Source organism: Xyrauchen texanus, chromosome 15 (assembly GCF_025860055.1).
Source record: "Xyrauchen texanus isolate HMW12.3.18 chromosome 15, RBS_HiC_50CHRs, whole genome shotgun sequence".
Taxonomy (NCBI): domain Eukaryota; kingdom Metazoa; phylum Chordata; class Actinopteri; order Cypriniformes; family Catostomidae; genus Xyrauchen; species Xyrauchen texanus.
This window is the reverse complement of record NC_068290.1, coordinates 32,300,542-32,315,731: the sequence shown is the minus strand read 5'-3', so window position 1 is coordinate 32,315,731 and position 15,190 is coordinate 32,300,542. Positions and strand designations below refer to the sequence as shown.

The 15,190-nt window shown below is 37.2% G+C and overlaps 1 protein-coding gene across 1 annotated transcript in view; it reads left to right on the top strand.

The window, feature by feature from the left end:
• The first annotated feature begins 1,633 nt into the window (after window positions 1-1,633).
• LOC127655793 (E3 ubiquitin-protein ligase TRIM71-like) overlaps window positions 1,634-15,190 on the top strand; it is a 54,213-nt gene continuing 40,656 nt past the window's right edge. Inside the window, exon 1 of the mRNA XM_052143768.1 lies at window positions 1,634-3,024. Coding sequence (XP_051999728.1) covers window positions 2,305-3,024 — 720 coding nt within the window. The 5' untranslated portion in view covers window positions 1,634-2,304. The remainder of the gene's footprint in view (window positions 3,025-15,190) is intronic.

The window sequence follows — 15,190 nt, the reverse complement described above, 5'->3', positions numbered from 1 at the left end:
AATGTCCTATGGATGGACAGAGCTCGGCAGCAGAGTGTAGGCAGCGTCCGCTACCCCTAATCATAGCTATAATAATGGGGTCAAAAGGTCCCTTCCAAAGCCTTGTCTTTCAGCCTGGCATCCCACTGCTTTATTGGGTGGTCTGCATCTGGAGCCTAAAGCCCCACCGAGAAGCTTCCTCCCATGTCACAAGAGCCACCCCAGCACCCCATCCTAAGTGCCTATAAATGAACACAAAAGCCAGTCCTACATGTGGTAGCTATCTATTACAGAAGGGGCCCTCAGGAGGGGTTGCATCAATTACAAAGGGTTAAAATTGATTTCATAGTTTTGGGTGTGAGGGGAAATCAACATTTACTGCTGTGAGATGATGGCTTTGAAAATGTTTAATAATTATAGAAGTACGGGAACAGACGGGGGGATCTTCATGTCCTAGATCATTGTGTCTCATCCTTGTTTTGTCTTATGTTTATGCCAATTTTCTGATGGTTTAAAGGCAGAAATGTGAAGCTTATAATTTTATGAAAGCACTTACATTCATTTTTCTGTTAAAACTGATTTATTATTTGAGCTGTGAGGTTGTTTAAATTGTAATTTCTTTTACAGTCTTTAAGGGTTTGTTGACATTACATCATCAAGACAATTAAGTTGTAAAATTCTATATATATAACTTTACACAGAAAAGATTAGTAAGCAATTTTATCATTTAATCATTTGGCTCTTTTTTTTGTGTGTTTTTTTGTTTTGTTTGGGCAATCAATATTATGTAAAAATGCTTTTGATTGAGCTTAGCTTGTACTGAACCCAGAATATTCCTTTAAGCATTTTAGGATTAAAAGCTTTTAAACAGGTATCAATGAACATTTGTAAACAATGAACGTTTATAAATTAATCTTTTCTTAGCATTTGTGGCATTATGTTAATTGAAATATATATATATAGGCTATATGTATACATAAATCGAGAGAGTGAGAGAGAGAGAGAGAGAGAGAGAGAGAGAGAGAGAGAGAGAGAGAGAGAGAGAGAGAGAGAGAGAGAGAGAGAGAGAGAGAGAGAGAATAAACTTAGGGAGGATGCCACATTTACTGTCACTCTCTCAGCAGCTGTGGTAATTCGTTTTTTAAACTTATTCCAGGGTAATATAACACAAAATCAGAATGTTATAAATGTACAACCAAGATTTTTAAATGTATAATATAAAATAATTTGCTAGATTTACGCTGTTAAATATGTCGGAAACGCGTCATCACAGGCCGTCAACCTGCCCAACCTCCTAGTCACGTAATCCCCGCCCCCAAGAGTGATCTCAGGCGGAAGTGTGCTTGATGCTTTTTTTAGTAAGGACGCGTTCTCTTGATGGTCACGCGCTGAAGATTTGCGTTCCGCTCGAGCGTCATTCTCTATGAAAATGAACGCGGATTGAAGAGGCGCGCGGGGAGACCGTTTGTTTTGAGACGCACTTTAGCATGCACGAGAGGATTATGAGCTGCGCATGTCTTTCACAATCGGATGGGCAGATGAAACCTTGGGGAAAACGCGACGTAACTTTATTGCATTGAGTGGAAACGAGAGGTCGAATGGTTGTTTTTTTTTTTTTTTTAAACTCTTCGCAAAGCTGTTATAGTGTTTGGACTGAAGGAAGTTAAAGGGGCTTTTTTGCTTGAGAAACACCACCGATACAATATCTTAAATGGGCGCTGCCTGCTCACGGGCTACATGGGACATACTTTGAATTATTTAATTGCGTCTTGCACGAGCGCATACGCTGCATATTGAGAACAGTCACGCGCAGATGGTAGACTGAAGCGCGTTCATGGGAAACGGACATTTGTTGCGTTTGGGAAGGAAATAATTGACAATATCGAGCGTGTTTGGCCCCTCTCGTCATGCGGCGGTGGGGGAGGATCGGAGCAGGGACCTCGCAGCGGATTTCATGTTTCGCAACAATGTTAATGCCCCACACCGAGGGATTATAAGGCCTCAAAATGAAACTTTGTTTCCAAATGGTTAAAGCGCACTCAATAAGTTGCGTGTAGAGTTTTACTACGAATTCTAGCGTTATTGTATAAAAAAAAGACTAAACAATTTTTTTTATTGATCTTTTGAAGTTAGTATCAAAACAACCTGACGCCCAAATTAGTGCTCTCTAGTAAATAAATTAAAAGTAAACGTGACTAAATATCAAAACTGTTGAATGTAGCTCCCAGTACAGCATGTCCAGTCTATGGTCTGCATTGGGATTTGATCTGCTTTAATTAATCAGAGAAACATTTCGGTAGCCATCGTGTGTCTTAACGCATCTTTATGTCTGAAGTTATTTTATGGTCCTCTACGCAAATGGCGTCTTTCCCAGACCCCGATCTGCAAACATGTCCGCTGTGCAAGGAGCTGTGCGGCTGCTCTGCTCCGATCTCCTCCAATTCATCTACCTCCTCCTCCTCTTCCCAGACCTCGAGCTCATCATCTACCTCATCCACTAGGCGACTGCACGTCTTGCCTTGTCTGCACGCATTCTGCAGGCAATGCCTGGAGGGCCACAGGCACCCTGGTGACCCTTTGAAGCTTAGATGCCCCACTTGTGACCAAAAAGTCTCTTTATCCGAATCAGGCGTGGACGCCCTGCCCTCCTCCAACCTTCTCTTCAGCAGTCTGCTGGATGTGGTGGTCTCTGCAGAAGAACAGGGCAAGAACGGGCGGTCGTCTTCAGTGGTCCACCATGGTGGTCTGCTGAGACCTCAGACCATCTCTGATCCGCTGTGCAGCTCTTGTGATGAGGGTAACTCCGCTACCTTCCACTGCCTGGACTGCCAGGAGTACCTCTGTGATAACTGTGTGCGGGCCCACCAAAGGGTCCGACTCACCAAAGACCACTTCATCGAGGGGCTGATGGAGAGCTTACACCTGGCCAACCGCACCAATAACTCCAACACCCCGGTGAACATATCCCAGTCCTTCCATAACAGCTTCTCCATGCTGAATGTTTTCCAGGAGAGGATGGACTTCTGCCAGCAGCACGATAATGCAGTGAGTTTGGAGATATATATCTCCATTGTATGTTATATTTGTGGAATGCATGTTAACATTATTTTGCCTAGGAGGTTACACATCTGGGCTGAGAACTGGAAGGAAGATTGTTCTGAACTTGCAAAGGTTGATCCATGAGCTAAATAACTTTTCCTATTGGGGAAAGGTCTGAACTGGTAGCTGAAAAGTTGTAGGTTCAAACATCACGGGTTGATCAGTTAACAAAATTTTGTTGCCTAATGGTAAATAAAGGTCTGGGCTTATACATTAAATGTATGTTTGAAACTCACATGGGCTGATTTATGAACTAAATTATTCTGCCTAGAGGTTTAAAGTCTGGAATAGTAACCGAGGTTATAGGTTTAAATCTCATGCGATGATCCATTAACCATCACCATTGTGTCTTTGAGGAAAACCCTTTACCCCAGGTTGCCTTTGGTGGACTGCCTCTGTAATAAGTGATTTTATTTTAACTTGCTTTTGGTAAAACCATAATCTGAATTGGTAACCAGTAGCTATCAGGCAAATACTGATACAAGGCCACATAATATTGCATATCACATACAGATGACTTTGGCTTGCCCACTATCTACAGTTAGACCTAAAAGGTGTGCATCTCCACTGTCCAATATTAGATGCATGATTGTGGGTGTATATTGGTATTTTTTTTATTGTTGAAGACCAAAATATTATTTGTCAGGGTGAATAATGCGTTTGCTAAATGTTTGTCGTTTCAGGTTGTCTTACTCCTTTGTAAAATTAGGGATGGACCGATACCACTTTTTCTCTTCCGATTCTGATATCGGAAATCCCAGTTTCGGCCTATCCCGATCCGATACCAGTGTTGTTTTTTTTGCATAATAATTTTAGAATATCTTTACATTTTTGTGTGGGACAAATTGGGGGTACTCTTTATTATGTAAAGAGAAACAAACCTCTTACTACATATTATTTCAGTATATATGTATAGCTTATTAAGAAACACTTTATTACTAACTAGTATACTGGATAATGTAGCAGCAAAATTAACTATAATTCCAGTCTTCAAGTCATCAGTAAAAAAGAAACCAGTGTTTTATTTTTGCCTTTAAAAAAAAAAAAAAAAAAAAACATTTCAACTTGCTTCTGGACTGCATTCAGATCTCTTTTTTGTTAATTTAGTTGAAAGACACCAGCACAATTTTCATTCAGTTGTTTTCTAGAGCTCATTCAAATAATTTGTAAACAAACAATATTTTAATATTTAGTAATATATCTAAATCGTGCACCTTTAACTTTTAACATTCTGAACTATACAGGAAGTCCTGTAAGTGTGTCTGTTTATAGGAAAGTTAACAGTTTAATTCACTGCTTCTTCAAATTCTGGTGAAATGCACCTCTGGTGCTGTTCTAAATGCATATAAGTGAACCGAACTATTGAGCATCTACATCTGAGATGTTGTTTGAGAGGTGCGCTCAAATATTGAACACAGCTTGAAGGCTAAAAATGGTGTGTATGTAAACAGGGCAGCACCATTCAATAACGCGCTGGAGCTGCGTGTGCATTTTATATATTTACTTACAAAACACAGCCTTTTGTGATTCACAGAGCTATTGCTAGTCTTCAAGTGGCTTTGAATAAAATGCACGAGTCATATGAACTACTTTAATGGTGTTTTAATAATTCTTTTGTCATTTTTTGAGCTTGACTGTAACAAACATGACTAACACTATCGGATAAATGGATGCCTCTTTATGTCCTCAGCTGACAGCTTCATTGAATTCTAGCAGCTCAAAACGAGTTTAATGTACAACAGTAAAGAGAAGTGCAGGCCTTATGGGAAGAATTGAAAAGGAAAAAGCCACTTTTGAAACAGAAAAACAAATAGAAAAGTTTAGAGTGGGCAAAGAAACACAGACATTGGACAACAGATAATTGGAAAAGAGTGTTATGGATCTTAACCCCACTGAGCTTTTGTGGGATCAGTTAGACTGTAAGGTGCGTGAGAAGTGCCTGACAAGACAGCCACATCTATGGCAAGTGCTACAGGAAGTGTGGGGTGAAATGTCTCCTGAGTATCTAGACAAACGGACCGCTAGAATGCCAAAGATTAGCAAAGCTGTCATTGCTGCATGTGGAGGATTTTTTGATGAGATTTCTTTGAAATAGTTTAAGATGTTCTGAAATTGTCAAATTGTAATAGTCATTTTTCACATTATTGACTATAATATGTGATAAGTTGATTGCCATTTTGGAATTTCTTTCCATAAGGACAAAATCTTTACATTATTCCTAACTCTTGGCCACCAGTGTATATATGTGTGTGTGTGTGTGTGTGTGTGTATTATTGTCTATTTTTATTCCATTTTATTTTTAATCTTAATGCCACAAATGCTGATAAATTAGCTTAACTTGTATTGAAACCGGAAAGTTCCTTTAGTATGATATGCTTTCAAACTGTAAATAATCCACCATGGCACAGATCTATTCAGCTTCCCTGTACTTCCAATGTTTGACCCTCACATAATATTCCAGTTTTATATATCTTTTTCCTACTCTGCGTTTTGGAAAGCGTAAGTAAACGGTTGCAGGGTAAACTTAGACAGTGTTGAATTGGAGATCACAGCAAATATTATTTTCACTTACACATTTGCTATAAGACCAAAAGAAAAAAATCCACTTATGTTTGTATAACTTTCCAGACGAGAAAAATAGAGAGCGATGAATTAAGACAGTAAAATGGGAGAAATGCTAAATTTACTGTCACACTCTCAGTAGCTGTAATCAAAACCCCCATGTATCTGTGGTAATACATTTTTTTAAAACTAATTCCTGGGTAAATAACACAAAAGCACAATGTTATAAATTTACAACCAATATTTACAAAATATATAATATAAGTACCTCAGATTTTACAACAAAAAAAGCAATTTTCCCAGCTTTTATAGCTAATGTGCATGCTTGTTCTCAATTTGATTGACAGGCGATGTCTTTATCTAAAATGTGATTGGCTCTTTTACCTGTAAGGCAGGACTTACTATCTACATCCGTTGAACGTTAGCTGCACTTGGGCGTTCTAATTTTTCCCCATTCATTTTAATAGAAGTGGCCCATGCTAAATAGTCTCTGGTGCAACTTCAAGGTAAACGTGCTTCACGTGTGCTATGAGTAAATGTCTTATGTATGTATTGGTTTGATTCAATGTTTTTTGAGAAAACACGATTGCTAACATGGACATGCCATCTGTGGTTGCTGGACTACTGTGTGTACTGTTATGTCCTTCCTATTATATTAACAATCTCTTTGTGCATATAAATGACAAAATCAGAAGAAACTGCTATCTACTATTTTAAAATACAATATAATTTTTTTGCATTCTTTTGTACAAAGTTAAAGTTTTGTGTGAAATTTAGTAAATATAGTGCTAAATAATAGTTACTTTTTTTTTTTTTTTTTTAGCAATTTTGTGTTTGTTGTGTGAAATAGCAGCATTGTATCTAGGGCTGCTCCTAATGATTATTTGTTTTATCGATTAATCTAACGATTATTTTTTATACTATTAATTTGCTGATTTTTCTAAAGATTTTTTTATTATTTCTTGATTAATATAACAATTAATTAAACGAAAATAAATATAAAAAAAACTTGTTTCATAATTTATTTTAACAAATGTACAAGAAAAAAAAGTGTGCACTGCAGGGCATTATTCTGCAACAAAAATAGCCCTGTTTAAACTGGTTATCTCCATTTTACAGTCCAACATTCATTTTATTTTGGAGAGATTTTATGTTGGACTGTTAAACAGGAGGTTGCACAATGTTTTGATATTCCTCCTGAAAGTGACTTGAATTTTACATTTGTTGCATTTATTTTGTTGTTAGATTGCTAAATGTAGATTACTTTTATTTTGGAGTGATTTTAAGTTAGAACTTGTTCAATTGAGTAATTGTCTGTTTTAGGTGTTTTGCGAATATGATGATTAATTACCATAATGCTGCATGTAAAATCATATGGCAATCGCAATGTCAGCCTGTGCGATTGTGTGACGGCAAAATGCTGCGATTTATATTAAATACATAAGTGCATGTGTGGACGTGACCGCCCATTCCCTCTGAGAGCTGTTTGCCCATTTTCTACACCGCTAATAAAAAGATGACCAGTCAGTTTAGGGAGTGGCACGTGTGGTCACATCATGGCAGTTTCCGGTGTTCAGCGTGGAGATAGATGCCGAGCCGGGTTGCCATATTGGGCGGTTTCCCGCCCAATTGGGCGGTTTCGCAATCTTTTTTGCGGGCAAAAATGGGTTTGGGCGGGTGGATAAAAATTGGGCTGGTTTCGGATCAGTTCGGCGGGTTTTTGTAGCCTAAACATCGGTACTTCAGATCCTTCTTTCGGCGACTATCTGTTCAGTAGCCTACTCTCACTCACTCACTCACACACACACGCCCACTACAGGTCTGGCTGACGTTCCCCCTAAACTCACAACAGACACTCCCTCCCTTCAGCTCACGTCACGCACACCGGCATCGCCCTCCCCTCAAACGCACTAGATTGCGCGGGGTTTTCAAACTTAGCTAGCTGACTGACACTGACAATATGCCAAAGTGGGCAAAATATACAAAAAGTTACAGGAAAGAGTGGGAAAGAGATCCAGACTTAAAGTCATGGATTGCACCGGGTGCAGACGAAGGAAAGGCACACTGTAAATACTGCAACGCTGATATCCGTGCTCATTTAAAAGATCTTAAAGATCATGCAGCCACCAAGAAGCATAAGGCAAGGTGCCAGCCAACGGTCAGACCATTTACAGTTAGCAGAGTGGGTGAGTCCAGTAACCCTGACAACGATGACCAGAAACGACGAGAACTACGGATAGCAACGTACATTGCGTGCCACACTGCCATTAATGCTGTTGATGAATTATCTGATATACTGAAAGACGAGACAGGTGCATTCCAGATGCACAGAACAAAATGCACTGCTGTCATTAAGTCATTGCTAGCACCTCATTTTAGACAGGAGCTAAAAGAGGACATCGGTGACTCCCCGTTCTCGCTCTATTTGGACGAGACAACGGACATTACAGTGAGCAAATTGCTCTTTATATGTATAAAATATCGCTCCAAAAAACACAACCGGTTTATTAGCACTTACTTGGGTTTGGTGGAGCTCTCAAATGCTGATGCTAATGGAGCTGTGGAGGTAGTCATTCGATTTTTGCAGGCGTGTGCACTGGACATTTGCTAATATGGTGGGGATATCAACAGATGGGGCCAGTGTAATATGGTCGGCAGGCATCATTCGGTGTACACGTAATTGAATAACGAAAAACATGCTTTCTTCTTTATTCGTTTTTAGACTGGTGAAACGATATTCACAAACTTATTTTCCTTATATACAATGCTTAGACATTTAACTTCACATATAAAAAAGAAAGCCTAAAACAAAAACATTTCAAAAACTGTAAAATGTTAAATTATATAAAAATAAAACATTAATAAATTATTTTATGATACACATATTACTGTCTTAAGTGAACTCATTTATAAACGCCATTAATAATTGTCATTATTATTATTAGCCTAAATATCACCCACAGCCTAAACCACCTCTCTGTATTGTTCCAGAGACATGGCTCTTCTCATTCAGCACTGCGGGAAAAATATAATTTCCGGGTTTGGCCTTAGAATACCAGTAAAATCGACATTTTTTTCATATTAATTTGTGAATATTTTAAATGTTTAATAAAGGGGCAAAAAGTCATAAACAATACGTCAAGATAAATGTTTTATTATATAAAAATAAATATTTATTATATATTTATTTTATTTATTATACAATTTTTTATTTTTTTAACTGCAGCATTTGCAGTTCAAATTCAAATTTTGGTGTTCAACTTTGCGTTTTAAAAATACAACAACCGTTAATTTTTGATTACAGGTTAAAAAAGGAAAAACGAATGGACGCAAAGTACACGGACCAATGGGTAATTTTAAAACTCGTTAATGATTATCATGTGTTTAAACGAGAAACCATAGCGAGAAACAAGCCAAAACAAATTTGTGCGGTTTTTTGTGCATTCTTGCGGTTTTTGACGAGGTTTTGGGCTGGAAAACCTTGCTGGCATCTGGCAACCCTGATGCCGAGCAGACCGACACTGAACTGGTGGCCAGAAAAAATAACACGGATCATAGCTTGGCGATATTTCTTTATTTCATCCTTAATTGAATTCATATTATACGAGAGCGTGACTGGTAAATAAACACAAACTCCAAAACTGTCATCTCGGTGCGGTCAGAGCCGTTTCAACCAGTCGCGGAAGAGAGAGACAATCTGAGCGGGAGTCGAGGTGATATAAAGTTCTGCCGGGTGATGCGCACTAACACGGAGACGCTCGTCTCTCACCCCCGCTGTCTGCAGCTTGCAACGAACATCAATCTTGTGTGAAAAACAACACTAAAATTGCAACAACAATAAAATGTGTGTGTGTTTTGGATAGACAAGATTGACAAATCCTTATCAATAAAAACTCTTATGGCAAAAAATGTTTACAGTGTTCAGTGGCTAAAATATCAATATGACTAAATTTACTAAAATATGACTAAAATGTCAACCGTTTTCATTGACTAAAACTACAATAAAAAGCCCAGTAAACAAAGCACAATTACAGATGTGTTTGCAAGTGTCACTCCATATGACAAGTCTTCACAGAGATATAAAGAGACATGATGCACCGTTATCAAAGTGGGATGTCAGAAAATGATCCACATACTGGACAAGAGGTACCAGAGGTACTAGATTTGGAAATACCAGTTGGTCATTTAAAAAAAAAAAAAACACACATACACAACAGCAACACCAACAACAGTTTTAGTGTGAATCACACTTTTCTATACAGTTTCCTTTTCAAAAGAGTTTATAGAAAGTACATGTTACATCCTGATTTAAATGTCCCTGTTTGTATGGACAATTTTATTTTCATGAACATTTTTATGTTCTTATTTATTGTTAGGTGTAATATTGAGAAAATAATAAGTTTGCAGTAATGCAAAGATATTTCATTTTGTAAAAATATTATTTTAATTTGAAAGCACTGTGCATTTATAGTTGTTGTTGTTGCTAGTTTGTATGTTTGAGTTGAAAAAGACACATTTCAGCATTATCAGTAATCTATTTGTGCATTTTCCTTGATAACCAAGCAAGTTGACTCATGTTACCATTTGTTTATTATTTCGCAATATTAGCCTCAATAATCGCAATATGACATTTTCCTCAAATCATGCAGCCCTAATTACCATACAAACTCACTATGTGTACTTCATGCACACAACAAAGTCATTTATACAAATTTAGCTTGGGTCATATAATAAGGGTATATGATTTCCTTTTCAGAGTTCAAAAACATGAATGACAGTCAAATAAAATGATAAAATAATTAAAATAATATTTTAATTATCAAAATGTCTAAACTAAAATATCTCTCTCATTTGTCCGATTTACTTTGATCCATTGGACTTTCAATGTTTTGTTTTCTTTTGCTTCTTTTGTAACCCAGCTAACCTGTATAGCTATTATATTATGCAATAGTAAAATATTTCTGCCTTAAATTCTTCACTTTCTCACATTATTTTAAGGCTCTGGTTAACTCACAAGCCCTTATTTCTCATGAAGGAAGACTTTGAGATTCTGTGATGGTTGGAGTTCAACTAAAGTGCTGAGAAGTGCTTTTTCCTCCGCACTCACTGGCGAGTGAAATGTTAAAATGTACTTGCCAGTGGCTAATAACAAGTTTTTGGTCGCATAGTGTGAAATTTACTTGCATATGCGAGTGATTTACTCGCTAAAATACTCCCACGCTTTAGATAACCATGGGCAAGTTTTTTTAGCTGCAGTTTGTTCTTTGGGTAATCCATGATTAATCCGGGTGATGCCATTTTAATAATTCCATTGTGACCCACAGACGCATGTTATGCAAATCGACGTATTTCTGTAATCGATGACGTCGATTACGCCGATGAATCGTCCCAGCCTTAATTGTATCATACACGTAATTTTTACACTTTCCTTTTTTAAACAAACCGATATTCATCGGAAATACGAATGCTTAGAATTGCCAACAACTTACCCTCCAAAGGCCACAATTCAATGCTTCAAGGGCTGAGCAAGCACTCATTTATTAATATATCAGTGTATGTGTGATTTTCTGCATGCTGCAAAAAAGATTGGCCTTGAATCTAGGCATGATTGGCCCATCACAGATTTAAGATGAAGAACCGCCGATTAAGAACGATGGCGATTGATTGGGGCACCCCTAGATTTCTTTAGCAAACCATATGCTTCAGATGCGTTGTCAGACTTTAGATGAACTGCAGTGCAAATGCTTACCGAACCATGGGTGGCGTACCATACAGTTCGTTTCGTTTCTTTTTTTTTTTTTTTTTTTACAGAGAACAGTTACATCCCTAGTATCATCTAGCACCAATCTGCCCCTGAAGGGATTCTGAGTTTACAGTTAATGGCACTTTCAGCAACCATAGTATCTCTTGCTTTGTTTAAAACCATTGCAAAAAAAAGCTTATTTATTGCAAATCTATGCTAAAAAATGCTAAACATTTTGTACTCAAGCCAAAAATGAGACCTATATCCTCATGTTCCACTCTTAAATTAATGTAAGGAGTAAAGGTGTCCATCTTTTTGTTTGAAAGTAATTGCCTTTGCATTATTCATGCACTGTGCATAGTTTGCACTATTGACTCCTTTCATTGCATAAAGGACCTCTTATTCGTCTGCATTTACACTGCATGCCTAATTCATAGATTCGATAGTTGGACATGTATACAATGTAAACAGACTGTTTACATTAATACGTGAATGAATAGGCAATTGGTCATTAAAGCACATGAGCATTTGTGTGATATGCTAGTGTTCGAAAGCAGCCGGCTATTAGTTAGTATATTGGTAATTCTGGCACACCATGCCACACCACACAGAATTGGAGAGCTTTTTCAGGATCGCAGTTTGTTTGGACCATATGTTGACGACTTCATGATAGTGATTGACCGTTATGGGTTTTTAAGGGAGGTACTGATTTCTAGAGAGCGAGGTGGCCGATGGCAGATATAATGCAGAAACACACAATTTTAACACTTATTTTATTGTCGATAGATTTTGGAACTGATTTAGGTGGATGGATCACTTTTGTAAATCTTGGTTGATGCCATTAATTTCAAAACAGCCAAAATCGGACTATTAATCCCATCTAGCACTATTTTATGACTTCTATTTGGTAGTGGCAAAGCATGGGAAAGCATAATATTTGAAAACTTGTAGTCTTCACTTGCTTTAGGGGCAGGGTTAGGTGTCATCCCAAACTGCTAGAATGTATTCTATGTGGGGTTAATTGGGTCAATAAGGTACCATAGAAACCAACACATGCCCTGCTCTCATGTGAGCTATCCATCTTTTTTGTGACACCAATGCAACACCGAGTTAAGGCAGGATCAATCATTTGGAAATCGCCCGGTTTCCTTAATGTGAAAACCCTTTTATTTGGCAAGATTCTCTAGTTTAATGTAAGCATTTCCTTTGATACTGAAGCAATCCCCTAAAGACATTCTGAAGGAACCACATCACATAGGCTTTTTTGTTTTGGATGTAGCCTTCCAATGGATATGGTAAACGTTTTTGCAGCTATAAAGCCTACTTAATATACATTCTGCACTGTTGATAATTTAATAATTCCTATGGTAATTTACTCAATGTGATCACTTCTCTCTCCATGTTTGCTGAAGGACAGATGTCTGTAGGAAAGCATGAAAATTTCAGTAACATTTTCTAATGGCAGCGGGTCTTATAGCAGAGCACCAGTTTCTCAACACTGAGAATGCAGCACTTATTCAAGCTTTTTCTCGTTTTCTCCCAGAATGGAAAGGGATTAGAACCTGAGGTTCTCTCTCTTTCTCTCCCCAACCCTACGAAAGGGCTGTAAGTGTTATAAGTTGGGCTAAATAACAACCCGTTCTCTCTCCCAAGGTATCAAATACTGGTCTTTGTGGAAGAGCTACGTGCGTCAACATGGAAGCCAGAAGCGTCTTGTAGTGTGAGAAACTTTTGCCATCAATTGACCGACACAAAGAGCATAAGAATTTTATAATTGTGAAATTATATGTTGCCGTTCGATGTGTTTTATTTTGTTTATAATTGGTTATGTTTAGGTTTGGGGTTGGGTTAGGTGATCTAAAATATATATACATAATGTAGCATACTAAAACAATATTTATTAGGGCTGTCGATTTAACACGATAATAACGTGCGATTTTAATTTTACAAAAAATTAACGTTAAAAAAATGTACGCACTTTAATCAATGCTTAACGAAATGCAAGCTTGTAGTACCACCTGTTTACTCCAGAGGGCAGTAATTAAAATTTCAGCTGTGTGAGCAACACAGTTTATACAGTGAAGAAAACAATTTCTTGCATTCAAAACACTTGATTGAGGGCAAATGCAATCTTTAAGGTATCTTAAGATGTGTTTAAAGATTGAGTATTAAACTATATTTAACTCGACACAGTGACCTAAACATTTTATTTTTATGACTCGACACACCCGAGACGCGACACAAGCATGTCTGATGCAGGTCATACGGTCTTTACCTCATACATATTTAATTACCAACGAGGTTAAGGATGTGTCCTTTAAACTGTTACACCGTTTTTACCCAGTCAGTCTTTATTTAAGAAACATGCTCCCTGAAATAGATCCACTTTGCTCCTTCTGTAATGCTGTAGATTAAAAGTTTGTTTGTTTGTACGTACCTCTATCACTGTAAAAAATTCACCCGTATATTTACAGTAAAATACTGGCAGCTGTGGTTCCAGCCCTTTACCGTAATTTTACGGTTTCAACAATGCTGTAATTTCACAGTAAAGTACTGGCAGCTGTGGTTCCAGCCCTTTACCGTAATTTTACAGTTTCAACAATGCTGTAATTTCACAGTAAATTACTGGCAGCTGTGGTTCCAGCCCTTTACCGTAATTTTACAGTTTCAACAATGCTGTAATTTCACAGTAAAATACTGGCAGCTGTGGTTCCAGCCATTTACCGTATTTCTAGTTTTTAATTTTACGGCTGTGCTGTAATTTTTAAAGTACTGGCAGCAATGTTTCCAGCTATAATTCTACAGTATAAAAAAGTTAGAATATAAATACTGTTTTCTATTTACTCTATTGTCTGATATCTATTAACAATATGTAGCATAATGTATACAGACATTCTAAACAAACTTTTTACTCAATGGAAAAAATAAAGACAAAATGGAGTACATTGTTTGACATTTATTTAAAACAGGTAACATGTTTTAACAATACATTAACAGTATTTAAGAAAATAAAAAATCCCCCCAAAAAAAATCACAGAAAATAAATTTTAAAATTCAATGAGAGGATCCAAAAACAGAAACCTTACAAAGAGGTAAAAAAAACGAACAAACAAAAAACAGCCAACCTCAGCAACCATGCCAGAGAAGAAGTCTGGGACATAATCAAGAGAACCCAACGTAGGAAGAGGCGAAAAACAGCCAACACGTCCCACATCAGCTTTTGACATCTGGTCTGAGGGGAAAGAAAATCAAGAAAATCTTAGTGGTAAAATAAAGCACATGGCAAAACCTAGTGATCACATTTAAAACACAGCGAACACTTTTAAAAGATACATAAAATGATCATGTTAATGTACTTAACTAATCTTAGAGAGCAAATGAGGGTGTATGTTTGTTACAGCATAGAGGAAAAACATAAAAAACATAATCTTAACAGAAAGATTATGGGGACAAGACAAGACCAGAAAGTTTAGCTGTGTGTAAAAAGAAAGTTATTGTGTGTTTTCCAGTTAGCCGGAAAGGAGTAGATAATTAATTGATTTGAGTTTGTGTATATGTATAGAGATCTGTTACGTTTTATGTGCAAACAAATGTTTAAAGCACATTTGAGAGTACAGTGGGGAACCCTCAACCTTTTGGAATTGGTTAGTTTTCTGCATTAATTGGTCATAAAATGTCATCTGATCTTCACCAGTCACAAGTATAGACAAACACAATGTCCTTAGAGGGATAGTTCACCCCAAAAATTCTCATTTACTCACTCTCATGCTATTATACATGACAATCTTTAAGTCCATACAATGGCAT